The following is a 25,035-nucleotide window of genomic DNA, read 5'->3' on the forward strand; positions in this document are numbered from 1 at the left end:
CGGAGGAGGCATAAGTCGTGAAGAGCTGACACCGAGTCCTCCCCTGCTACGTAGCAGTGGTAAAGTCCCCAGCTCAAATTCCGAGAATTGAGCTCTGTTGATTCTTAGAACTGGGGTTCTTAGAAGTGGTGATGCAAGAAGTTTCTAGGAAAGGCCGGACACCAGGTGATTATTGCTGTTGCTGCCGCCGCTGCTGCTGCCGCCGCCGCTGTTGCCGCTGGTGCCGCTGCCGCCGCCGCTGCTCATGATCATTATTTTACCTTTTAATTCTTTTTTTCTGCTCTTGCCAAATGCTTTGGCTCCAAGTTTCCTATGTGTATCTATTGATGTAAATGTATATATTTATTTATTGTAGCTGTCAGGTGTTAAAATAAATGCCGAAGATTAGTCCCACGTCTCTCCCACTCTAGGATGTAGATTTTTATATTTTTATTATTTTATTCTTGTTGTCTTTGAGTGAATTGGCCGGTTTGGGGAGGCTTTTGCCACCCTCCCTTGTGTTGTTTTGGTTTTTGAAGAGGAGGTGGAGGAGAGGAAGGAGGGGAATTAGGGGGCGGCCGGAGCAGAAAGGACGAGACAGTGCTTGGGGGGTGATTCGGGCAAGTCTGGGGGCTGTCTGGCCCCAGACGGCGGAGAGGACGCGCGCTCGCGCTCTCGCTCTTTCTGCTGCTGCTTGCGTACGGCTTGTGATCTCGCTGGATTCGTGCGGCTGTGTTTTTTTTTTTTTTTTTTTCCCTCTTTTCTCGCTTGCAAACTGCCTTCCTTGCTCCCTCGCTCCAGCCTCGCCTTTCTTCCTTCCCTCTCCCTTCCCTCGCCTCTCCTTCCTTCCCTTCTCCCGTCCTTCTTGGTCACTCCGGGAGGCGAGGAGGGAGGCTGCCCTTTCGCTCGCCCCGCTGGCTCCCTTCCACCGGCCTCGGTCCTCTAGATTCCCCACCTCCGAGCCGAGATTTTGGAGGAGAAATGCAAGCGAACTCCTCGTGGTTATTTATTTATTTTTTTCCCTTCATAAACCCAGATGAAGTGTTCCTTTCTGAGCCGCGATCTTCCTAACGAGATCCGAGCGTTTTGGTGTCCCCTTCCCCTGCGTTTTGGGGGAGGTTTAGCTTGCCTGGGGGCGGGGATGTTGAATAGTTTGGAAATCATTCTTTCTTGGTTGCAGTCTAGGGAGTCGGGAACCCCCGCGCGCTCTCTCTCCCGGTCCTGGGGAGAGAGGCTTGTGGCGGGATGGGGATTTGGGGGTGGGGGTGGGAAAGGGGTGCGCGTTTGCACCTGCGGTGCTGTTCAGAGTGCGGGGACTCCGGGAACCTTCTCAGGACGGCCCAGCCAAGCGGGAAGGTGGCGGGATTTCTGGCGGTCGCGGTGTTTGTATTTTGGGCGCTGCGTGACTCGGTGTTAGCTCCCAATGGCTGTTTCCCCGCTTTCCTAAATTTTTATTTTTCCCATGGTGCAAGCTTTGTGAAAACAAACAAAACAAAAACTGCGGGTCGGAGAGTAGCGGCGTCAGGCTTCAGATTCCCGAGGTCCTTGCACAGGGCGAGGGAAAACACAAACAGCCCCAGCCCGCGTTCCTACGTGCAAGACCCGGGAGGAGAGAAGGGCACTTTGTGGCCCTGGCTGGGGGACTTGGCGCCGGGAGGAGGGGGCGCGGGCGCAAACGGGAGATCTTTGTGAGTGATTTTGCAGAAATGGATTGCGAGGTTGGTTGGATTTGCAACCTGTAGCTCTCATCGAGGGAGTAGGAATGGGGGAAGGCGGCGGCGGCGGCGGCCGGGGGCGGGAGCCGGTAGGGAGTCGGAGCCTCGGAAATCGGCTGCGCTGGGGAGCCGCGGGAGCGAGGGGGCCACTCCGCTGCCGGATGTAGTGACCGTGGTAAATGTCTTGAGAACTGTAGATTGCGTTGCCGTTATGATGCCGTGTTATTGGAACTCTGGCCAAAAATGGAACTCGTGTTGCAATAATTGAGTTTTTAAAGCTATCCCATGGAAAACAAGTACACAATCCTACAAATTAAAAAAAAAAAAAAAAGCTTGAAAAAGATCCTGTTTATGTTGTGCCCCTTCTCGAAATGTTTGTCTTGGTGGTGGGGGTCCTGACAGCTGAGCCGAAGGAATGGCCCCAGACTGGGCGCTCCAAATCGAGAACTGTTACTGGGTCCCTGACCTCTTCTGTGAGCTCGCCATCCCCTCCAGGAAACTGATTTAATCCTTTCGGATTTTTTTGTTCCATCAGTTTATAGTTTCCAGGAGGAATATCTTGTAATGCGTCCCCTCCACCCCCACCTTAAAGTAAAGTGAGTGTCAGTAGATGCTTTTTTTTTTTTTTTTTTGTCAAAAAGGAAAAAGAAAATGGGGCAGGAGAGAAGGAACCAGGGAAAGGGCTGTTTAGAAATACAGTTTGTGGCTCAGAGCGATGCCACTGGCTTCCTCTACAGAGACTGCCAGTTTCCCTTTTTCTTTGCAAGGTGTGTGTGGTTTTGATAAATAACTTAAGAAAAAAATTAAGAGGGGGGCCGGCAAGATCCGTCAGGAGACAGGTATCTATTTTGCTCGCTATTTACTACCAAGAGCCTTTGGCACTTGAACAGAACCTCGTAAATCTGCAGCCCAAGTTGAAGTTCATCTGGCCCTAGTCCACACGCTATTCCTGGAGGTAGCAAACATGAGCTCAAAGGAACGAGGTGAAATCACATTCTCACTTTAAAATATATGCTTTTTTTTTTTTTTTTTTAAGGAGAAAAGATAATGTGTCTCTGGGGGAGGAGGAAATGGAAAGGGAGTACCAGGAGATGGGCATTCCCTGCCTTAAATGACTGTAGTTGAGTTTTCAGGCCAAAATAGAAGCCTGCGGATGGGAAATAGTCCCCCCTCTCTCCATTTATAAATAGAAGTTTCCAATATCCTACTTGGAAGACTTTCCAATACTGCAGGCCCAAGCATTGACTGATTTTAAGGGTCTGTTGATAGTGACGATAAGGCTATCTATTTGTAAAAACAGAGCAACTTGAAGGAGAAAGCAGATAGAAGTGGGAATTCTCCAACTGGTTATTTCCTCTATGCTCAGTTTCTAAGGGTTCTACCCCTTGCTTTCATGAAAACAAATGTTCCATTTTTATTCTGGGTTTGGGACAGGAATGGGACAGTAAACTCTTCAGCTATCGTTAGCTGAGCCTTAAAGAGTTCCAGTTATTGGTTGAGTAAATGGTAGCCATAACTAGATGTCAAAATTCTTCCTTCCCTCTCTCCTTTGCTGGGTAGCCACACTCACAACCCACTTTGTTGTGAAAAATTCAGATTCACAGGAGGTGGTGCGGCAGCGCCACCCCTCGGTGGATGAAACTTATCTATTTGCAAAAGTCAAATATTTGAAAAATATTGTGAAATGACCTTATGAGGATTTTTTTTTTTTTCTTTAGGAAGGAGAGATAAAGCTAGCTTTTTAAAAACTTGATTTCTCAAAAGGAGGGAGAAAAACGGTTTTCGAGCTAGGATGGTGTCAAAATAGGCGAAGTAGTTCGAGTGTGTGTGTGTGTGTGATGGGGGGAGGGTTGCCTGGTTGGCTTTAAGTAGGCGAGTTTTACAGGCGGAAGTAGCGCGCCGCCCCCCACTCCCGCCGCCTTGGACTTGACTTCTCTGGGCACCCGAATTCTGCTGCCTGTCTGATATTGAGATAAGAAGGAATGTTTTGGTGTAAAAAAAAAAAAAAAATACTGACTGGAAGTCCTGTAGTTTTTGCTGGCGGTGGAGATGGTGTCTGTGGGGGGTTGGTTGGGGAGGGAGGGTTGTGGATTGCCAGGGGCAGTGGCAGGCTGATCTGTAGCCGGTCTGGAGACCTCTGGGAGTTAAAGTAGTGTGGCGCGTGCCAGTTTCCTGCACTGCGCAACAAGTGGGAAAGCTGCCGCAGTGATCGGAGCGAGAGTGCTGGGTTGTGGGAAAGCTGGCCGGTTTCTCCTCGCCCCACTAGAAGCCAGAACGGCTCCTCCCTACCCTGCCCGCGTCCCACTCCGAGACCACAGCCCCACCAAAAGACCAACTCGTCCCCACTCCCCCATCCGCGATTTAGCCAAGCGCTGTAAGACTGGGTGGGACCCTTCTTCTGCCCTTGGCCTCCAGGGTCTCTTTTCTCCGTGGGAATCAGTTTGTACCCGACTTTTTTGGTGGTCGACAGGGTTTGGCAGGAACCTCTGCCAATACTGCCGAGTGCCATCCTGCTTTTTGAAGACAAGTGCATTCTTTCTTTCTGTTCCCAATACATTTAGGGCTGGAAAAATCTACGTATAATACACGCACGCAGCTTCAGATATTGCGTTGTGGTTGCTAGAGGTGTGAGCATGGGGAAAAACGAATTACCTTCTGTAAATTAAAATGTTTTCCTGCTTTGCCCTATGGAGGCAATCCCCTCCCCCTAATACACCACAACAGCAGAAAGGTGGGGGGCAGTCGAGGGTGGAAGGCTGTGGTCGCGCGGCGGTTTTCGTACGGACCGAGTCCGCCACCTAGTGGTAGGTCTTGGCGGAGTTCCCCACTTTGGGCATTAGACAGACCGCGTCACCTTCGGGTCCCCAAGTATCTCAACCAGGTGCTAGGACTGATGCAGGGCACCTTCCAATGAGGATGACACCCAACCTCCAACGTTTTGGTAAGGCGGAGGAAAATTACAAGGCCTGCGGATGCTTACCCATTCATGTCGCTCAGCGACGGGCAGACATCTGCATCTGCTTAGAGAACCAAAAAGCACCCCCTTTTGAAAACACTGCCTCCCAGTTGCTGTGGCCTTTCCCGGGGCAAAGTCTACAGTGGAGGGATACCACAAGGGCTCTAGGACATACAGCTCTTTACAGTGAGGAAACTGGCTTGATGTGAGGGTTAATGGGGAGTTAGTGACCTAACCGGAACCAGATTTTAAGCTTCTGAATTCCAGGTCAGTGACTTAAAGTCAAAGGCGAGTTTGTCTCCGCCCCTTCGAGGTAGCTGAGAAAAAGCAGCTGAAGGCAGAGGGAGCCATAATTTTAACCTCTTAGGTAACCATAATGGGAAAGAGTTCTTTCCCCATATTTCTCCGAGCAACTTGTTTACAAAGTATGGCCCAAGATTTTCCGTAACAGACTTTGAAAAGCCCACTGAAGCGCTGAGGGGTGGGAGCATCAGATCTTGGGGAGGGGGGTGTGCGTGTGTCAGGGCGTGATTAAAGCCCCGTCCCTAAACTTGCAGAGATTGCACCTCACTGTGTCGGAGGCTCACATTTGGATCCTGAAATAGCTCGGACCACCCCACCCCCCACTTACAAACTTTGCTTAGTGGATTGGTGAGAAATCAGTTGTGTGCGTGGGTCCTATGGACAGGCAGAGTGTAATCCACAATAGCTTCTCAGTAAAGTATTCTCGCTTGGAGTTCAAAACTTAAGATGGCAAACGCGCGTCCGCGTGCTGGCGGCCCCTAGCGACCACTGGCGCGCACACCCGCGAGAGAAGCCGTTGATTCCACCGCCCTGGTCAGCAGGAATCAAGTTCTGCCTCTCCCACTTCGGGAGCTGTTGCAGGCCGCGTTGGAGAAACGCGCCTCTGTTCGGGTTGGAAACGAATCTGGGGACGTGTTTGAAGAGCGGTCAAGTTTGACTCATCGTTTTCCAAGGACAGTTAGTGCCTTCCATCTTCATTAACGTGAATAAAGACCTTGGCTGACTTCTGTCCAGATCGGATTTTTAAAGGCATTGTTTGCTTGGGGAGATCATGCTTCTGCCCTCCCCCGTCAGCCTTTTTGCAAAGGCCGAGCCCGCTCCAGGCAGGATGGCCAAAATATCTTTGCTCGTGTCTGTTGGCATTGACTGCCGGCCCTTTCTGGAAGGCAGTCGCGAGCTGGGCGCCCGGGGAGTGTCCCTTCTGCAGCTCCTTTCAGATCTTGATGATAAAACACATCCCTCTATTTTATTGCATTTCCTAGAAGCTTGCAGGCTTGCAAGAGCGCTGTTGGCAGGAAGTGTGATAGAAATGAAAGTCAGGACATCATGTCCCTGAACACCTCCTCGGTCACCCAAAGCGACTGCAGAGGCCACCACGTTATCAAATTCACTTTCATCTACGGTGTTCAAACCCTCCCGCCCCCCAGACAAAAGCGTGAGGGGGTGTTTCTCCCCCAGAACAAAAACAACTCGGCGGTTTGACCCTACCCCCACCCCCGTCCCAACCGCCAGACCCCCGAGACTAGACCCAGGCGGCTCCTTAGCTGAGACGCTGCGGAGAAAGGGAACGCTGCGGCCAGAGCCCTGATGCGGGTTCCACTGCGGCGGCTCCGGCCTTATTAAAATGCCTCGTCCCTGCCTCTCAAGAGTGCTTTGCACTTCCAGATTCTCCTCTGGATTTCTCAACGAGTTATTGGAGTTATTAGATTACCAATAATCCAAAACCCGACCGGGATAGAGAAAGGGGGAGGGGGAAAGGCTTTCTCCAAATCCGGAGACTCGATCTAAACTAGGTCAATAGAAGGAGGGGCGGGGCGACAAGGAGGAGTCGGTTTTAAGCCTTGATGGAGGGCTCTCTCTAGTGTCAGGCAGCGGTAAAACAGGATTAGGTTTGAGCTCCCGGAACCACGGGGACTCCTAATTTCCAATAAATGCATTTAATTTTAGCTTCCCTTCCTAGATTCTCATTCCATCCCGTGTTAAATTGCAGCCTTCGCTTTCACCTTTATTCTACCCGGCGAAGGGATGAGAAAGTGGGATTTTATGAGGCCAAAGAGGCCCCGTCTTTACTGACCCCGCCCCCGCTGCTGAGGTGCTGCGCGGCGCAGTGTGACGCTACCCTCCAGTTTTAGGACTGCGCTGCGGCCTAAGAGGCTGCATATTTCGCCTCCCTAGCACCGGGTCCCGCAGGTGCCTCTTGGAGTCCGATGCTGAGACCGATTAGGAGATGGCGCCCGGGGGTTCTAACTCCGAGGAAGGCCCGGGGAGGGCAAGGCAACCTTGGCGCGCCCATGAACGCGCTAGAGTTTGAGCCCAAGGCTTGTGCCAATCCTGACCTTTTTAATCTATGGTTTCAGAGAAATCGGATTCGGAAATTTCGAAATCTAGCCAGGTTCGGCCTGGCAGCTTCTATTCTGGGCGGAAATCGAGCTGAGCTGGGTTCTCCTTCTTGCCAACGTAGGCGGAAGGGGCTTTCGGTTTAGTTTTCCTTCAGCTCGGGTGGGGCGCGCTGGATGGAGACCCTCAGCTCTAGGACTCCATCTTTTTGACTTGGGGGGGCCTCGACCGCCCACTCCCTTTCAAACGAGGGGACGGGGTCGGAGGGGCAAGCAAAGAGAAAGAAAAAGACGCACCAGGCAAATAAACGCCGTAATGGGGCAACTTGAAGTCAAGCCTGGGATAGAACGTGAAATCCTGGCTTTCAGACCCGGCTGTGCTACTAACTTGCCTGACTTTCCCTGTTTAAAAAATTGTTGTGGGGGAAGGGTTGGACTAGGTGAACTCTAATAGACTCCTAGACCTGGCGCGGACGAGGGATTTAGGGGAAAGTGCGCCGTATTCCCCGCGAGCCTCCCCGGGCTGCCCCCCCTCGCCGGGTGAATCCCCGGCGGCCCGAGCGGCGCAGGCAGCGATCCTGGCTGCCGTCGGGGCCGGCAGCTTCCTGGAAAGTTACTTCTCGTTGGAGCCGGCGATAGGCAGAGAGTGTTCTGTGAAATCCGCTGAGTTGAGATCGACTGTGTTCCGGGAATGAGAGGGCTGTGCCATTCCCCTCACTGCCCCCTGCCTTGACGGCGTAACAGGAAAAAAAAAAAAAGGCACACATAATGTTAGCTACCGAGGTGCACGAAAAGTTTTACTTGAATGTAACCAAATTCACGGCTATCGCCGGGGCTCCGCCGCGCCCGTGGGGGGCTTCGAGGTGGACGCGCCGCGGTGCAGGCAACACGCCCGGGGGTGGGCGGTCCCTAGCAGACAGGTACGGTGTGATGGGGGTGGGCCAATCTGCGGATCTGCGCCGGCTTGCCCGGCTGCAGGGCTCGAGTTTGTGCCCTTGTGTGTGAGCAAGAGAAGAGGGCCACCTCTGGAGGTGGGAGGAAAAGGATGGGATCTTTTCATATAGGCTGGCTTAGCCCTTCCCATCCCTTGTCTCTCTTTGCCTTTCTGTTGTCTTCTTTACCTTTGCCCCCCCCCCCTTTTTTTTTAAAAAGGGGAATTCCCTCGTTTTTCATCAAGCCCTTTAAAGGATCTATCTGCCTTCTCAAGGTGCCTCGTTTACACAGGGAAAGCGCCAAAGGAGAGAAAGTGTATGGGGGTGGAAAAGACCAGTCTAACTTTCACTTGGTGGTTACTGCAGCTGGTGCTGGGATGGAGTCGGGAAAGCTCTGGGCTCTTGCAGATGTCAGTTTCTTCTTGACACCTCTGCTGTCTTGGTTGCTTCTGTGGAAGGAGTCTTGTGCTGACATTGGTGGGATGGCTGAAGCTAGTAGGCAGGGTTTCTTCCGGGCTTTGCTTGGAATTAGTTCTGAGATCCTGGATAAGACTTATCTCATGGAGCCTCACTCTCCTCCCAGTTAATGGTGGCTATTATAAGGATCAGACACAAAAATGGATGATAAACAGCTGAGTGGTCTGTGAAAAGCAAACCAAATTCTAGTGGTGCTCCCACACCTGCAGCATATAGAGGGTGGCATCATTGCCCACACCCACCATGACTAACATACTCACTAGTTTGGGGGGTTCCTAAGATAAAGCTAGCTTGGAAAGGAGTGGACTTAATAAGGGCAGGGGCCTTAGTGTATGTGCATTATTTGGTCAAGCCAGGCCGAGAGGTTTACAGTGGAAGGTGCCCAGCCAACAGCCTGACAGACAGTGGACCCAGGGGGATTGTTTGTTTGTTTCATTCCGCATCAGGAGTGAGTCATTGCCACTTGTCAAGGTGAAATGGCAAATCTGCACTTCCTGTGGTTCCTAGAGTCTGTGTGACTGGAAATCCACAAGCGAGAGGGTGGTTGAAGCTGGTTAAAGGACAGCCTTAAGTATTCCAGAGTTGTTGAGGGATCTCTTCCGTAGGGGAGGAGGAGAAGGTTTATAAATAAACCTCACATGTGTCTGCAGTATTCCTTTTCCAAGGACACAATCATTGAACTTTGGTTAGGACCCATTCCGTGTATCTTTTTTTGCCAATCCAAGTTCGGATGGGGAGAGGAGGAAATAGGTTCTTTTGTCTTTTTCTATCCTCTCCCTTCCCCCATTTCCTTCTCGCCTCCACTCACTCACATGCACACATTAACCTTGAAGCCTATGAGATTGAGTGACTGGCACTTGGGACCACAGAGAAATGTCAGAGTGTTTGGTTACAGACTCAAGGAAACCTCTCATTTTAGAGTGCTCATTTGGTAAGACTCAGCAGCCTGGAATGGGGGCAAAGTGTCTGTGTGGGGGAAGGAACTTAAAAATGAGATTCACCCACATCAGGGTGCTGTCTTGCCTGTTCTACAGCACGTAGGCTGATTTGGAAAGGGGACAAGAATTTGAGCCAGAAGACCTAGGGCTGGGTCACTCACCATTTATGTGGCCCAATATGACCTCCTTGGCCTCGGGCCCCTTTACCCGGAAAATAGCTCTGAAAAGCTACATGTTAAAAAAGACGAGTTGGGGTAGGGTTCAGATATTGTTTTGTTTCTGCAGCCCACATGTGATCATAAATGAGTCTTTCACCTAGACTTTAAATGATTTTGTTTTAGAGAAATCAATTTGGAGAGGGTCCGTGTTTCTTGAGTGCTCCCTGGCCAGTTCTCAGCTAAACCACACAGTTAAATCTCTCACCAGCAGGGGGAAGCACAAACTTGGAAGTTTGTGGCACTATATCTGATCTTAGACCCAGGAGAGATGGGATTGGAAACTTTGAAAATGAACAAAAGAGTAGATAAACCATCTCAGGTTGGATTCTGCACATTCCTTATTTAGTCTTAAGTGCTTCAGACAGTCAGGAAATACTGCCTGGTAACTCAATTTTGTCCTCGGTGAACTAAGGATAAAGATATTGACCTTGTTGGTCTTGTGGAATCATTCTAAGTTTGGAAGATAGTATTTTAGCAGGTTTTGATAAGCATCCAGTTTTTAGGCCCTTGAAGGATCATTTCATTAATATTGAAAGAATCACTTTTCTTATTTTTTTTTCTTTCCCATAAACTCTATTACATTTGGATGGCATACATTTTTTACTTTGAAAAAGGAATTAAATGTGTATATGTGTATGTAATTAACGTATGAAATTGTATTCTGAGTACTCAAGGTAAAAACATTATTATTGTGTAGCTTCGGGTGCCTGTTGTTTCTGTAAGAGCCGAGCTGGATAAAGTGTTTGCTCACTTGTGGTAAAACCGCACCAGCTGGCAGGCTGCAGCTATCAGAGTAAAACTAAATATGTGTGTCCTAAAATAAGACTATAGTGGACAATCTTACATTCATTAAATCAATTTCTGCTTGGTTTTTCTCTTCCCTGCAGGTTTTAAGCAAAATTTTGGACTGTGAATCAAGGCACTGGGTAAGTAAATTGAATTATACGCTTTACAGTTTTGTGGACAAACTGTTTCTTTTGAATTTGCCAGTGCATGTGTCTCTGTGAACAGTGCCACCTTTCTTTAGATGAGAGAAAGGACAGCTGATTGCCTCTCCTTCACACCCCCCCACCCCACCCCTACTCTTTTGCCCCTGCATTTGACTGTCTTAACACTCATGTGACCAGGCTTCCCTTACTTGTTGCTTGGTTCACAGTAATTTTGCTGCCTACTATGCACCAGCAGTTCTGACAGTTGCATTCTGACAATTCTGAAGCTTAGCAGGGGAGAGACAGATGGTGGCTAGGATGATGAGATGAGATACTGATGAGAATAGCTATGATTTTTGAGAATCTAGTGTGGACCAGGCACATATCTCTAAGTTTTACCACCGCAGAGGAATTAGTACTCCCCATTTGGGGAAACTGAAGCCCAGACATCGTAAAACAACCTGTTCCAAGTTATATAGCCTGCAAAAGGTATGGCCCACGTGCTAACCTTCAAAGCATGCTTTCTCTCCCCTGTCACTCACTCACTGCCTCTCAATGCTGGTGGCGTGTTTGGTATGTGGAAAAAACGTTCAACAAATACTCATTCCCTTCCTCTTTACCCTATAGGGTTTTCTATTAACAAGTCAGGTAAAGATGATTATCTCCTAGTACAGACATGAAGAGAAATGCCCAGAGGTGGCCGATGAATTGTTCAAAAGCAAACACAAGGGAGCAGGCTGAGCCACCTGCTCTCACACTCCTGGTGAGAAGGAAACAGGTTCTGGAGGACTAACAGGATTTTGACCTTTTCTTTCAGGTGAAGAAAAATGGCCTCGCCGGCTGACAGCTGTATCCAGTTCACCCGCCATGCCAGTGACGTTCTTCTCAACCTTAATCGACTCCGGAGCCGTGACATCTTGACTGATGTTGTCATAGTGGTGAGCCGGGAGCAGTTTAGAGCCCATAAGACAGTCCTCATGGCCTGCAGGTAAGGGGTCTGGAAGTAGAAGGCAGATGATGGATATAAGGGGAGCGAAGGTGCTGGCTGCCAGGGTGGAGGGTGGAGGCCTCTTGCAGTGTTTGGGGCCACATCTCATTGTCTCTAGGTCCCCAGCACATGGCCTGGCAGAGTGGGTTCCCAGGCAGCAAATGAATAAATACACTTTTAGAAAAGAAAGCGTTTCCATTCTGTGGGAATAGAGGGAGAAGAAATCAGATCCTGTCTCCAGAAGAGATGTGTTTAGGGCAAACGGAATGACTTTAGTGAATCAGTGGGGAAAAAATGAAAAGTGAAAGCGAGTTTTTAAATATTTCTAGCAAGTTAAGTTGAGATCTTTTGCTCTTTTTTTCTGATTGTATTTATTTATACTATGATTATATTTCCGTGGGTGTTTCAGAGAATATCTAAGCTGGTGAAAGTGAGCTGGCTAATTCTTTATATTTGTCAAGTATTTCAAATGTTCAGAGCAGTTTTACATTCCATCATCTCCCTGGATTTTCAAAGTGGCCTGTATTATGGATGGCATGATTAGCTCTATTTTATAGATGGTAAGATGAAAACGTTTATAGGTGAGCTGACGTAGAGTCAGGAATCTGGATTGCAAGTAGAGGACATACAGAACATCTACAACAAGCACCTTTAAAAAAAATAGTGGAAAGGTTTATAGAGAGTTAAGATAATAGATGACACTAACCAAATGCTTACTGTGTTCAGGCATCAATTTGTCCCCTTTACATTTTCATTCTTGCCACAACTGTGTAAGGGAGACATTGTCATTCCTGCTTTGCAGATAAGGAAACCAAGGCGCAGAGAAGTGAAGTCCCTTACCCAAGGTTTCATAGCTACTTACTAAAGTCTAGTAAGTCTAGCTCATTTCTGGCAGCATGCTCAGGAAGAGTAGAATCCAGATGACAGTCCAGAATTCTGGCCTCTCCCTGCATGCTCTTTCCTGAACCTGACATCATGGTACCAGGAGGTATAGCTTGACACTGACTTAGCTCTCCTGGGAGTATTGACCTTGTGATGGGCTTTTAGAAAACAATCTATGGACTTTTAGAAAATCAGTAAACTACAGATACAGGTATCATTTTATTTGTTTGTCATCAATACCCAATTTGCTTCTAAAAAATACAATAAGATTTTTAGAATGAGGATAATGTGGTGGAGCAAGAAAGGAAATGCTTATCCCAAAGATGTAAACTAAAAATAGTTACTGCAAATGAGTGCTAAATTTAACTCTGGTAATCTGTGCAGTGAAGACCAAAAGGAATACAGGTTCTGTGACTTTGAGAAAATTACTTGACCTCTTTGATCTTAGTTCCCCCATTTGAAAAGGGAGAGAAGGATAGAATCTATCTTATAAGGTTGTGAGAAACACAGGAGAGTAGATGTAAAGTGCTTAATGACTCTCTGACATTGAGTAAACTCTCCATAAATGGCAGCTATTGTTAATTGGCATGGAAGGTCCAGAGCTTGGTCCAGGGAAAAGGGGCTTAGGGCCCCTGCTAACTGTAATTGATGACCGTTTCTGTAATTGATGTCTGCTATAGTGAGACATTCCTTTGTTTTACAGTGGCCTGTTCTACAGCATCTTCACAGACCAGTTGAAATGCAACCTCAGTGTGATCAATCTGGATCCTGAGATCAACCCGGAGGGGTTCTGCATCCTCCTGGACTTCATGTACACATCTCGGCTCAATCTGCGGGAGGGCAACATCATGGCCGTGATGGCCACAGCTATGTACCTTCAGATGGAGCATGTTGTGGACACTTGCCGGAAGTTCATCAAGGCCAGGTGAGCTGCCACCTGGATGGAGGCCTTGGAGATGGAAGGGACCACAAAAGATCAGTGACCCTTGATAATGCATGCACGTAGAAAAAATAATCCTCTGTGATACGCCACAGCCTACTTTCCATTGCTTTTGCACACTCCTGCTATTCAGATATGCCACGTGTATCCCCACTTCTTGCTTCCTTCCATTCACTTGATTGACCCTTTCCTCCCACCCATCCTGTTGACCACGCCCGGATGCCGACTTCTTCATTGTGCAGTTATCACTTTGCTCTTTCCGCAGCTGTTCAGTTGTTTCCCAAAGCCCTTTGTATTCCTGTTAGACTTTGCTTCTCTTTCACTATTTGCATGTGTGTTTTAGTTCTCCTTTAGGCTTCCATTGTAACTATTTACATACTTAGTTCCCCCACCAGACTGTGGGCTGCTGTACTCATCTCTTATGTCACTCTGCTCCTAAACGAGAGAACGTTTACTGAGTTACATTGGGTTCACTGGGTCTAACCCCCTACCTGGGATCTGGTGAGATAGGACGGTCATTGAAAGATGAGAAACCTGAGAGCCAAAAAAGTGAAGAGCTTTGCTAAGTAGAACACTTAGGCCTTGACTTCTGTAGAATCATTTGATTCAGCTTCTCTAGGGTGATCGCAGCCCTTCTCCAACAGAAAGGTTTCCAGCCTCTGTTTGAACATCTCCAGGAGCAAGGAACTCATTGTTCCCAGAACCACGCAGTTCTACCTTGGACAGTTTGAAAGTTGAAATCTGGCTCCTTTCACCTTCATTCCTTGGTTCTAGCTCTGTTAACTGCAATCACATGGAGCTGGCCCACTTTTCGCCCACGTAATGTCCCTTCAAGTACAGGCAGCTTGAGTTCTTTGTCTCCTGTGGGTGATAATGGTGGCAAGATCATTTATAAGTGCTTTCCCTGGGTCCAGCCTTGTGCTGGGAGCATTCAGTAACTAGCTCCAGGTCACAGAGCTGATGAGTGGCACCACAGGGACTAGAAACCAGGTCCTGTTGCTGCAGAGCCAGGGCTTCCCACCCTGGCACCTGCTGCCTCTTCTCCAAAAGGAAACTTCCCTATGACTCCAGGCAGTGAGTTCCTTCTTCACAAACACCAGTTTGACAGTGACCTTCCAAACATGTGACACCAGCATCAAATAAACACTTCCCTCCCTGAAGCTCAGGTTTCACATGTATAAAATGGAAACAATAATGCCTTCTCAACCTTCCTTGCAGGATTCTGTAGGGATGAAATGAGATAAGGGCTCCAAAAGCTTTCCGTTTTATAATAGCAGAATAATTAGAGATTCACACGTATATGAACATATGGGACTTACACAAAATCACACCTGAACAGGCACTGATGGTGTGGCTAACTCACTTAGCTTCTCTGGGCTAGATTGCTAGACTTTTAGCAGAACTGCCTTGTAACTGCAAGTGTTTCCCTAGTCCAGGGCCACGTTGCCTGTGTCTAGCTGACCCCCGCGCCTGTGTGGGTTTCATAGGCCAGTGTCACTTGGAAGGTTCTGATTAGGAGGCCGGGGTCTTCTCTCTGTTTCCCTCCTGCAGTGAAGCAGAGATGGTTCCTGCCATCAAGCCTCCCCGTGAAGACTTCCTCAACAGCCGCATGCTGATGCCCCAGGACATCATGGCCTATCGGGGCCGGGAGGTGGTGGAGAACAGCCTGCCACTGAGGAACGCCCCCGGATGTGAGAGCAGAGCTTTTGCCCCCAGCTTGTACAATGGCCTGTCCACACCGCCAGCCTCATACCCTGTGTACGGCCACCTTCCGGTCAGCAGCTTCCTTTTCTCTGATGAGGAGCTCCGGGATGCCCGGATGCCTATAGCCAACCCCTTCCCCAAGGATCGGGCCCTCCCCTGCGACAGTGCCAGGCCAGTGCCCAGTGAGTACAGTCGGCCAGCCATGGAGATCTCCCCCAGCGTGTGCCACAGCACCATCTACTCGCCCAAGGAGGCGGCTCCTGAGGAGGCGCGGAGTGACATGCACTACAGTGTGGCCGAGGGCCCCAAGCCTGCTGCGCCCTCAGCCCGGAGCGCCCCATACTTCCCCTGTGATAAGGCCGGCAAGGAGGAAGAGCGGCCCTCCTCGGAAGATGAGATTGCCCTGCATTTCGAGCCCCCCAATGCACCCCTGAACAGGAAGGGTCTGGTTAGCCCACAAAGTCCCCAGAAGTCTGACTGCCAGCCCAACTCCCCTACGGAGTCCTGTAGCAGCAAGAACGCCTGCATCCTCCAGACCTCTGGGTCCCCGCCGGCCAAGAGCCCCACTGACCCCAAAGCCTGCAACTGGAAGAAGTACAAGTTCATCGTGCTCAACAGTCTCAACCAGAACGCCAAACCGGAGGGGCCTGAGCAGGCAGAGCTGGGCCGCCTTTCCCCCCGAGCCTATGCTGCCCCGCCAGCCTGCCAGCCACCCATGGAGCCTGATAGCCTTGACCTCCAGTCCCCAACTAAGCTCAGCACCAGTGCGGAGGACTCCACCATCCCACAGGCCAGTCGGCTCAACAACATTGTCAACAGGTGATCAGAGGCAGTCGGGACTTGGGGCCAGGGCTTATCTGAGCAGGATTCTGGACTCACTTCTGATGGATGCAGAGGCTGTGTTCTCTTGCCTGAAATGCTGAGTGTACTGGAGGTGTGGGCTAAAGCCTATTGACTAAATTAGCCTAAGTAAGGAAGGTCCTTAAGCTTCAGTGTATTTTCATAGAGAGAGAATTTCCCCTCTGTGGTAGATGAGCATTCCAAGAATCCCAAGCTCCTGAGGTCTTGGTTTCGGTATGGCATGGGGCATCCTCCTGCTGTCTTGGACGGAGGATGGCCGTGGACTGCAGCACCAAAGGGAGGGAGCTGAGCCTGGGAGTGAGGTTTGGGCTCCATGTGACCCCATCAGTGATCTCAGTATGTCCGCTGTTTGAAGGGAGGCTTGGGGATAAGTAACTTTGTGGTTCCTCATCTCAAGTGGCCCCTGGGCTGCCCTGAGCACAGGGAAGAGGGATGCATGGAGGCCAAGAGGAGGCTCTGCCCTGCTCTATCTGCTGAGGCCCTTTCCTCCTGCCCACAGGTCCCTGACTGGCTCCCCCAGAAGCAGCAGCGAGAGCCACTCGCCGCTCTACCTGCACCCCCCCAAGTGCACATCCTGCGGCTCGCAGTCCCCGCAGCACGCAGAGATGTGCCTGCATGCTGCTGGCCCCACGTTCCCCGAGGAGCTGGGAGAGACCCAGTCTGAGTACTCAGATTCCAGCTGCGGTGAGTCCCTTCCCTGCCCTGGCCTCTGCTCCAGAGGTTTGTGTGTCTATTCAGTGATTGGAAGGAGCCCCTCATTGGAAGTCCATTGGCATTTAAATCACCAGCCCAGATTCCCACTCTTGGAGACCTTATGTAGGGAATGAGACTGACCAAAGCAAGGGGTGAAGAATCTGAGTTATTCTTGGGGAATAGAGAAGGATCACACAGCTCTCTCAGCTTCCTTCCAGCAAAACTAGCGATGGGGCTGGCTACCACTAGCTTCCAGAGCCTTCTCAGGCCCTCTGGACCCAAACTGATTGTATGCATGTTAGTTCACCTTGCTAGACTGTACATTCTAGAAGGAGAAGCATCTGCCTTATTCATGCTTGTGTTTTCCGCAGGGCCTAATGAGTCTAGCATGGAGTAGGCACTCAGTTAATATTAGCTGAATTTGATTCACTGAACAGATTGTTAATTGACATTTTTGGATAGTTTGTGATTGGCACCCCCAGTTTTCCCCTCTTCCCCCAGCTCTGGCTCCAGTAGGGTAGCCCAGTAATACTTCTTTTAGGGGTAAGTCACCATGATATGTCATTTCCATATTGTTAAGACAAAAGAAAAAGATGAGTTCCTTACACTGAGAGGCTTGGCACAGGGCCATGGGCCAATAGTTGGGAGAGCAGGGAGGGACTGTCCCATCCTGGCTCCCTGGCTGTTCGCTCTATACTCCAGTTCTTTTTCTCTGGGCCTCTGTTTCTACTTCCACCATCATCTTTTGTCTCCCTGTCTCAGAAGTGCTTGGGAGACATGAAGTCTAGATGGGTGCAAGGGTGACCACAGTCATTGTTAATTCCTCCTTCGATGAACTCAAAGTATTTTTGACTCTGATTCGTATCTTACATTCCTGTGATGCTTGATGTTATACAACATGCTCCTGTGAGGTAGGCAGGACAGGGGTTTATTATCCTGATTTTGAAGATAGAGACACAGACAGAGGCAGTCTTACCCGAGGGCTTCTATGCATGAATGTAAGCTGGTACAGGCCATGTGGGTACCTTGGGTGTGAGTTTCCCTTTTCTACCTTAATATTTGAATCTGTCTCCTTTCTTGGTTCCATGACTGAGACCCTAAACACTAAGAAAGAGGGAATTCTCACAGGGCCTTTGCTCTGGGCTCCCATGAACAATGGGCAGATGGGGCACTGGGGGCTCAGTTTGGCCCTGGGGGTGGCTCCAGAGGACAGGCCATGGAGGCCCACCTCACTTTCTTGACGTGCTGACCCTGGTGTTCCCCTCACCCTCCAACAGAGAATGGGGCCTTCTTCTGCAATGAGTGTGACTGCCGCTTTTCTGAGGAGGCTTCCCTCAAGAGGCACACGCTGCAGACCCACAGTGACAAACCCTACAAGTGTGACCGCTGCCAGGCCTCCTTCCGCTACAAGGGCAACCTCGCCAGCCACAAGACCGTCCACACGGGTATGGCTCTGTAACCCATCCCCAAGCTCGCCAGGTTCCCCGGGGCAGAACGGGGCAAGGATTCTAGGGAAAGCAGCGTGGGGCTTTGGGGCCTGGTGAGGTGAGGTAGGGAGCAGGGATTTTCCTGGCCTGAGTGTAGGCCTGGCCTGTCACGTCTTGGCTTAGTGACCCAGCTACTCTGTGTTCCCTTTGTCTTTCCTTTGAGATGCTCTGTGTTGCTTCTCCACCTTCACTGGGGTCAAAAGTGTTCATCTTACTGTACAGGGGATGAACCTTGGCTGAGAGAGGCAGAGACAGGTTGGTTTTTATAAACCAGAAAAACGCTAAAGCCTCTTCGGTCTCTCCCAGGGCTGGTTCCTTATCAGCTCACACCGGGTAGCATCTCATAACCTGATTGTTGTCCAAAGTTGCCTCTCTCCTGGAATTTTAAATGGGCCCATTATCCCAGAAACTTTCCATGAAGGGAGACGTGGCCCTTCTATTGGTTTCCTCTGTCTGAGCATCTACTCCAACTCAGGCCCCACCTCTCTTGCAAATAGAATGCAGCTGTAGTTGCCGCTAGCAGAAAGGAAAAGCATGTTTTTTCTCAGAGACAGAAATTAGAGCAGCCTGAGTGTTACCTCTCTGAGGAATGGGTTGACTGAATCAGCCTTACCCTAGCAGAGCCTTCCTGAGTCATCTCAACTCACCCCTCGGGTGCCAGAGAGGGAAACTGAGGCCCAGAAAAGGCGAGTAACATGTCCACATCCTGAAGTTAGATCATCCTGATGACAAAGCTGGTTCCTGGGACCTTAGTCCCTCCCTGACCCATGCCTGACATTGTCTCTCCTCCTCCACATCACCACCTGCTTCTTGACCCTGGTCATGGGTGAGGTGTGCTGATGTGTGTGTGAGAGAGGGGTGGCAGGCCCCTGACACCTCTCTCTGACCCCTTCCAAGGGAAGGAAAGCCGAAGTGGCATAAGGGTTAATTGCTTTGCAAACCAGGGCTCAGGGACTGTGGAAACTTTCTTTAATTATGGCTTTCCTGTTCTTCTCTCTGCAACAGGTGAGAAACCCTATCGTTGTAACATTTGCGGGGCCCAGTTCAACCGACCGGCCAACCTGAAAACCCACACCCGAATTCACTCTGGAGAGAAGCCCTACAAATGCGAAACGTGCGGAGCCAGATTTGTCCAGGTGAGCAGGGGGCGTGGGCCACGGACCCCCAGCCAGTGTGCTGATAAGAGGCTCCAGGGGGTCTGAGCCCACCTCAACCGAGCCTCTCAGTTTGTTTGCTCTTCGCTCTTCCGTGCAGGTGGCCCACCTCCGTGCCCATGTGCTCATCCACACTGGCGAGAAGCCCTATCCCTGTGAAATCTGTGGCACCCGATTCCGGCACCTTCAGACTCTGAAGAGCCACCTGCGAATCCACACAGGAGAGAAACCTTACCATGTGCGTGAGCCCCTTGTGGCCACTGGCTGGCCTGGGAGGGGCGGGGAGGTGGGGTTGGGGCCACAGGGCTGTTCGCGTCAATCTCAGGCATGCAGTGGGAGGACCACTGAACTCGCATGGTCCTAAGACCAGATTTCACTCTGATTTTCAAAGACAGCCAGCTTGAGGTTGGCCTGAGTCTTAGTTTGTTGTTGTTGTGCTGTTGCTGAGTCATGTCCAGCTCTTTGTGACCCCATAGACTGAGGCGTGCCAGGCTTCCTTGTTCTTCACTATATCCCAGAGTTAGCTCAACTCATGTTCATTGAGTCAGTGATGCTATCTAACCATATCGTCCTCTGACGCCCCCTTCTCCTTTTGCTTTCAGTCTTTCCCAGCATCAGGGTCTTTTGCAGTGAGTAAGCTCTTCACACCAATCGGCCAAAGTATCAGAACTTCAGCTTCAGCATCAGTCTTAGTTTGCTCATCTTTAAAGTGAGGGTATTGGGCTAGGTAATCCAGGCCTTAAGAAAGAAGTCTGGACTGTGGTTACGTAGACATCAGAGTCATTCATTCCTTCTACAAACACTTACTGAGTGCCTCCAGCTGTCCCTAAACTGGGCTAGATGTCTACTTCAGACGAGCTAAAGTGTTTGAAAAGGAGCAGTCACAGACTAGGAGGGGAACCAAAGAAATGTGGTGATACAAGGGAGAAAAAAACTAGAGAAAAGACAGTTGCAAATGACCAGAAGTAAGAGGCCATGATCAGGCCACTGGAATCACAGTGTTCTAGAGTGGAGTCTTGACTAACTATGGCTTATGGGTTAATTTTTGAAATCCCACAAGCTAATAATGGTTTTTATACTTTTACATAGCTAAAAATAACAATAATATGTTATGACATGCAAGTTATATAAAATTTAAATTTCAACGTCCATAAATAAGGTTTTGTTGGCACACAGCCAGGCTCACTTGTTGACGTATGTCTCCGGCTGCGTTCACGCTACAATGCAGAGCTGAGTAGTTATGTCAGAGAATGTCAGGCCCACCAAGTGTGAAATATTTACTGTCTGGCTCTTTACAGAAACAGCTTGCTGATCTCTGCTGTAAAGTGGAAAGATACTGGCCAGGGAGCTGAGATATCTGCATTCTTATTTGGACTTTGGCAATGACCCTTTTTAAGGCTGTGGGCAAACCCTAACCCTCTCACTGGGCCATAGTCTTCTTTGTCTATGAAATGGTGAGAATGAGGTAGATGAGCAGGTTTCCAACTGTGCTCTTTCAATCACTGAGGTTCTGAAACCCTGCAGGGCAGGACTGGAATGATATAGCAGCCTTTTTCCCTTTCCAGTTTCCATTTAATTTGAAGAAAAGAGTCCCATGTCCTACAAGTGTAGAAACTACTGTTATAGATGAGGCTGGCTTTGCTGAATTTATGACATCTCTGTAGGTAGTGATGGACACAAGGACAAATAAAGGAATGGTTAACCCATATCAAAATGTTAACCTGAGAAGGTGGTTATTTACATTTACTTGTTTATCGCTCCTTGAGTGAATATCTTCTCACCTGATTTTGTTCTTGGGCGAATTAATTATCTTCTCAGTACCTTAATTTCCTCATCTGAGCCTGATAATAGTGCTTACTTCACACAGTTATGTTAAATTAATGGATTCCCGGAAGTGTTCAGAACAGTGCTTGCCGCATAGTAAGAGTCCAGAACGTATTTGCTGTTATAATTATTTGCTGGACATGTAGATACACAGGATATCAGAGTTGAGCGACCTTCAGAGTGTAGACTCGGTCCCTTGCAGAAAGGAAAGCCGAGGCTCGGAGAGACATGCCATGCTCAGGGCACATGGGAGTGGGTAGCACAGGTATGAGGGGCCCTTGTCTCCCAAGACTGGGGCTCTTTATACTCACTGCACACCTGCTTTATTATTTTCTAAGTTTATTTCCATTTTTACTTTAAGACATATTCTCTATATGAATATATTTTATTACAGTTTTATTAGAGAATAGTTTTAGATTGGTAGAAAAGTTGCAAAGATAGCACTGAGATACCATATGTACACAATTTCCCCTGTTATTAAGTCTTATAACTAGGGTACATTAACCACAACTAATGAATCCATACTGGGTATGTTATTATTAACTAGAATCCATACTTTACTTTCTTAGTTTCTACTTGGGCTCCCCAGGTGGTGCTAGTGGTAGAGAATCCTCCTGCCGATGCAGGAAAGGCAAGTTCAATCCCTGGGTCGGGAAGATCCCCTGGAGGAGGGCATGGCAACCCACTCCAGTATTCTTGGCTGGAGAATCCCATGGACAGAGGAGCCTGGTGGACTATAGTCCACGGGGGTCACAAAGAGTCAGACACGACAGAAACAACTTAGCAGCAGCATCGGTTTTTGCCTAAAACATTTTTCTGTCTCAGGATTACATCAGGGTCCCACATTACATTTAGTCATCCACTTTATTTTTAAAGAACTTTTCCACTAAAATGATTATCACCCATTTTTGGAATCAAAACAAGAAACAGCTTTACTTGCTAATGCCTAGTTAGCTGATCTGAGATCTATGTGTCCATATGTGCTCAGTCACTTCAGTTGTGTCCCACTCCTTGTGACCCTGTGAACTGTAGCCTGCTAGGCTTCTCTGTCCTTGGGATTTTCCAGACAAGAAAACTGGAGTGGGTTGCCATGCCCACCTCCAGGGGATCTTCCTGACCCGGGGTTGAACCCAAGTCTCTTCCATTGGCAGGTGGATTCTTTACCACTAGTGCCACCTGGGAAGGCCTCTAAGATGCGTACACTAAGTTAAAGGAATATAACTGCCTTTTAAAAGCATATCTGAGATTTCCGGAATTTCCATTTGCAAAATTCAGACTGTTCTAATCCATTTGTCCAAATATATTCAGAGGTATTGCATAATTGCCTAAGAGGTATATTCACAGGTACTGGGAAGATTACAAAGTTTAGTGAGAAGTAGTCACCAGTGTCAAAGCATTCTGCATCTGAGAAGGATGTTAATTTTGGGGATGCCAAGGCTTTTTGGCATTAAGTGGCAAGGCTGGAAATCTTACAGAGGTTAAAGGAAAGGAATTATTTTCACCTTAGAAAGATTCAGGAAAACTTTAAAAATTAGAAGAGTTTGCATCTGAACTGCATTTTTGGTTTAGACTTGAATTTGTTGAGTTAGAGCAGGGAAATGAATCTCAAGCAGGGGAAGAACATGACCAAGACTTTGGAAAGCAGGGAAGAGACATTTGCACAAAGTGTACTTGTCCCTTAGCAGAAGCCAGCATTCCTGTGGGCTCTCACCTGCCCACAGGAGGGAAGGGAAGAACTGCCCCATCCCTGGAAGGGAGAATCTCCTTCTCAAGGTCCTTGAGTAATGACACGTTTCCTGAGTGGATGACTTAACAGTTTGCCTCTGGTTCTCCCCCAGTGTGAGAAGTGTAACCTGCATTTCCGTCACAAAAGTCAGCTCCGTCTTCACTTGCGCCAGAAGCACGGCGCCATCACCAACACCAAGGTGCAATATCGCGTGTCCGCCACTGACCTGCCCCCGGAGCTCCCCAAAGCCTGCTGAAGCATGGAGTGTTGATGCTTTCCATTCGAGCCCCTTTTCGGAATCTACCCAAAGGATACTGTAACACTTTACAATGTTCATCCCATGATGTAGTGCCTCTTTCATCCACTAGCGCAAATCCTAGCTGGCGGGGGCGGGGTGGGGGGAGGGGCGGGGGACGGGGCGCCAGGGCAGCTCCCCTTCCCCCACTGCCGTAAAACTTTAAGAAAATAATATTGCTTCTTCTCCTATGTGTACGGCGAACCATGTCAGCAAAAAGCAAAATCATTTTATATATCAAAGCGGGGGAAGTACGCAAAAGTTCTGACTTGACTTAGTCTGCAAAATGAGGAATGTATATGTTTTGTGGGATCAGATGTTTCTTTTGTATGTAAATGTGCATTCTTTTAAAAGAAGAGACTTCGGTATGTTATCAAAGAGAGGGCTTTAATTTTTTTAACCAAAGGTGAAGGAATATATGGCAGAGTTGTAAATATATAAATATATATATATAAAATAAATATATATAAACCTAAAAAAGATATATTAAAAATATAAAACTGCGTTAAAGGCTCGATTTTGTATCTGCAGGCAGACACGGATCTGAGAATCTTTATTGAGAAAGAGCACTTAAGAGACTATTTTAAGTATTGCATCTGTATAAGTAAGAAAATATTTTGTCTAAAATGCCTCAGTGTATTTGTATTTTTTTGCAAGTGAAGGTTTACAATTTACAAAGTGTGTATTAAAACAAACAAACAAAAAGAACAAAAAAAGCTGCGGAAGGAGAAAACGTGTAGTTTTGTTCTAGTTTTCGGTTTGTATATACCCGTACAACGTGTCCTACGGTGCCTTTTTTCATGGAAGTTTTCAACAGGGGACGACTGCGCCATCCCTTTTGGACGTGTAGGCAGACACAGGGACTTGGAGTTGTCACTAACTAAGCTCTCTTTGGGAATGTTTGTCTCATCACATTCTGCGTCATGCTTGTGTTATAACTACTCCGGAGACAGGGTTTGGCTGTGTCTAAACTGCATTACCGCGTTGTAAAATATAGCTGTACAAATACAAGAATAAAATGAAAAGTCAAATCGGTTTGTTCTGGATTTTTTTTCCTTGTGCTGGAGTCAGGACTTGAATGGGTCTGGTTCCCCAGCTCTTCACCTGGGTGGGCAGTGCTCATGGAGGGCAGGGCAAGACTGAGGCTGGGGTTTGCATCTGGTTGCTGGGCAGGGCCCACCTTCAGCTCTTGGAAGAAGGATGGACCGCAGATGCCAAATTCTGCTCATGTGGCGCCCAGGTCGGGGATTTTGAATGGACCTCTTGCTTCTTATCTCTGGCTGGTTCCCTCCTCTTTCTGTTTTTTTTTTTTTTAAACTGTCTTCATTCACTTTATTTTTCACTCAGAGCTTTAGGCTGAACTTCAAATGAATGACCTCAGTTCTAGCCCTTCTGACACCAATGTGTGGGTCCTTTCCTCCTCTGGGTCTTAGAGAGTTTGCTCATTCTGTGAAGTGAGAAGGCTCGTCTTGCCTTCTGGCTTCATAAACAGTTTCTCTTTCCTGGGGCCCAAGGACAGTATGGGAAGCCCTCAGCTTCAACTCTTGCCTTCCTCAGTGACTTGGTGCCTTTGGAGGATTTTTGCTGTCTCCTAGGTGGTGGATAGACATCTACAGACTCAGAAGCTTTATGAATCCCTATGCGCCAAGCCAAACCCCATCCCTGCTGAAGCGTTCTTTGCACCAAGAACTCTGGTGGAAGTCAGCCGCCTCTTCCTGAGTGACAACCACTACCCCTCTGAGTCCCTTTCCCACCCACCCCTGAGGGAATCGGATTAACTAGATTGTTTACAATTCCATGATTCACCCTGGCTTGCTTTGGCACCCGGTTTTATTTTACCTCAGACCCCCTCAGAAACCAAGTTTGACTGACAGGAACTAAGAATGGTGAGGACAAGTGTGGTCACGGCCGCCTGCCCAGAGGAGAAAGTCCTCACCGCCCCGTCCCGTTCCTGGGTGGCGGTGGCGGTAGTGGGGC

At 48.7% G+C, this 25,035-nt stretch overlaps 1 protein-coding gene across 3 annotated transcripts; it reads left to right on the forward strand.

The window, feature by feature from the left end:
* Positions 1-106: 106 nt before the first annotated feature.
* On the forward strand, positions 107-24,093 carry BCL6 (BCL6 transcription repressor). Of its 3 annotated transcripts, none has more exons than XM_024990977.2 (10): positions 107-7,930; positions 10,463-10,501; positions 11,322-11,492; positions 13,078-13,299; positions 14,866-15,837; positions 16,379-16,563; positions 17,850-18,017; positions 19,065-19,195; positions 19,314-19,451; positions 22,876-24,089. In XM_024990977.2, exons 3-10 carry the CDS (start codon positions 11,332-11,334, stop codon positions 23,017-23,019), a joined length of 2,121 nt encoding a protein of 706 aa, XP_024846745.1. In that variant the 5' UTR covers positions 107-7,930; positions 10,463-10,501; positions 11,322-11,331; the 3' UTR covers positions 23,020-24,089.
* The last annotated feature ends 942 nt before the right edge of the window (positions 24,094-25,035 follow it).

The sequence above is a fragment of the Bos taurus genome, chromosome 1 (assembly GCF_002263795.3).
Source record: "Bos taurus isolate L1 Dominette 01449 registration number 42190680 breed Hereford chromosome 1, ARS-UCD2.0, whole genome shotgun sequence".
NCBI classification, from domain to species: Eukaryota; Metazoa; Chordata; class Mammalia; order Artiodactyla; family Bovidae; genus Bos; species Bos taurus.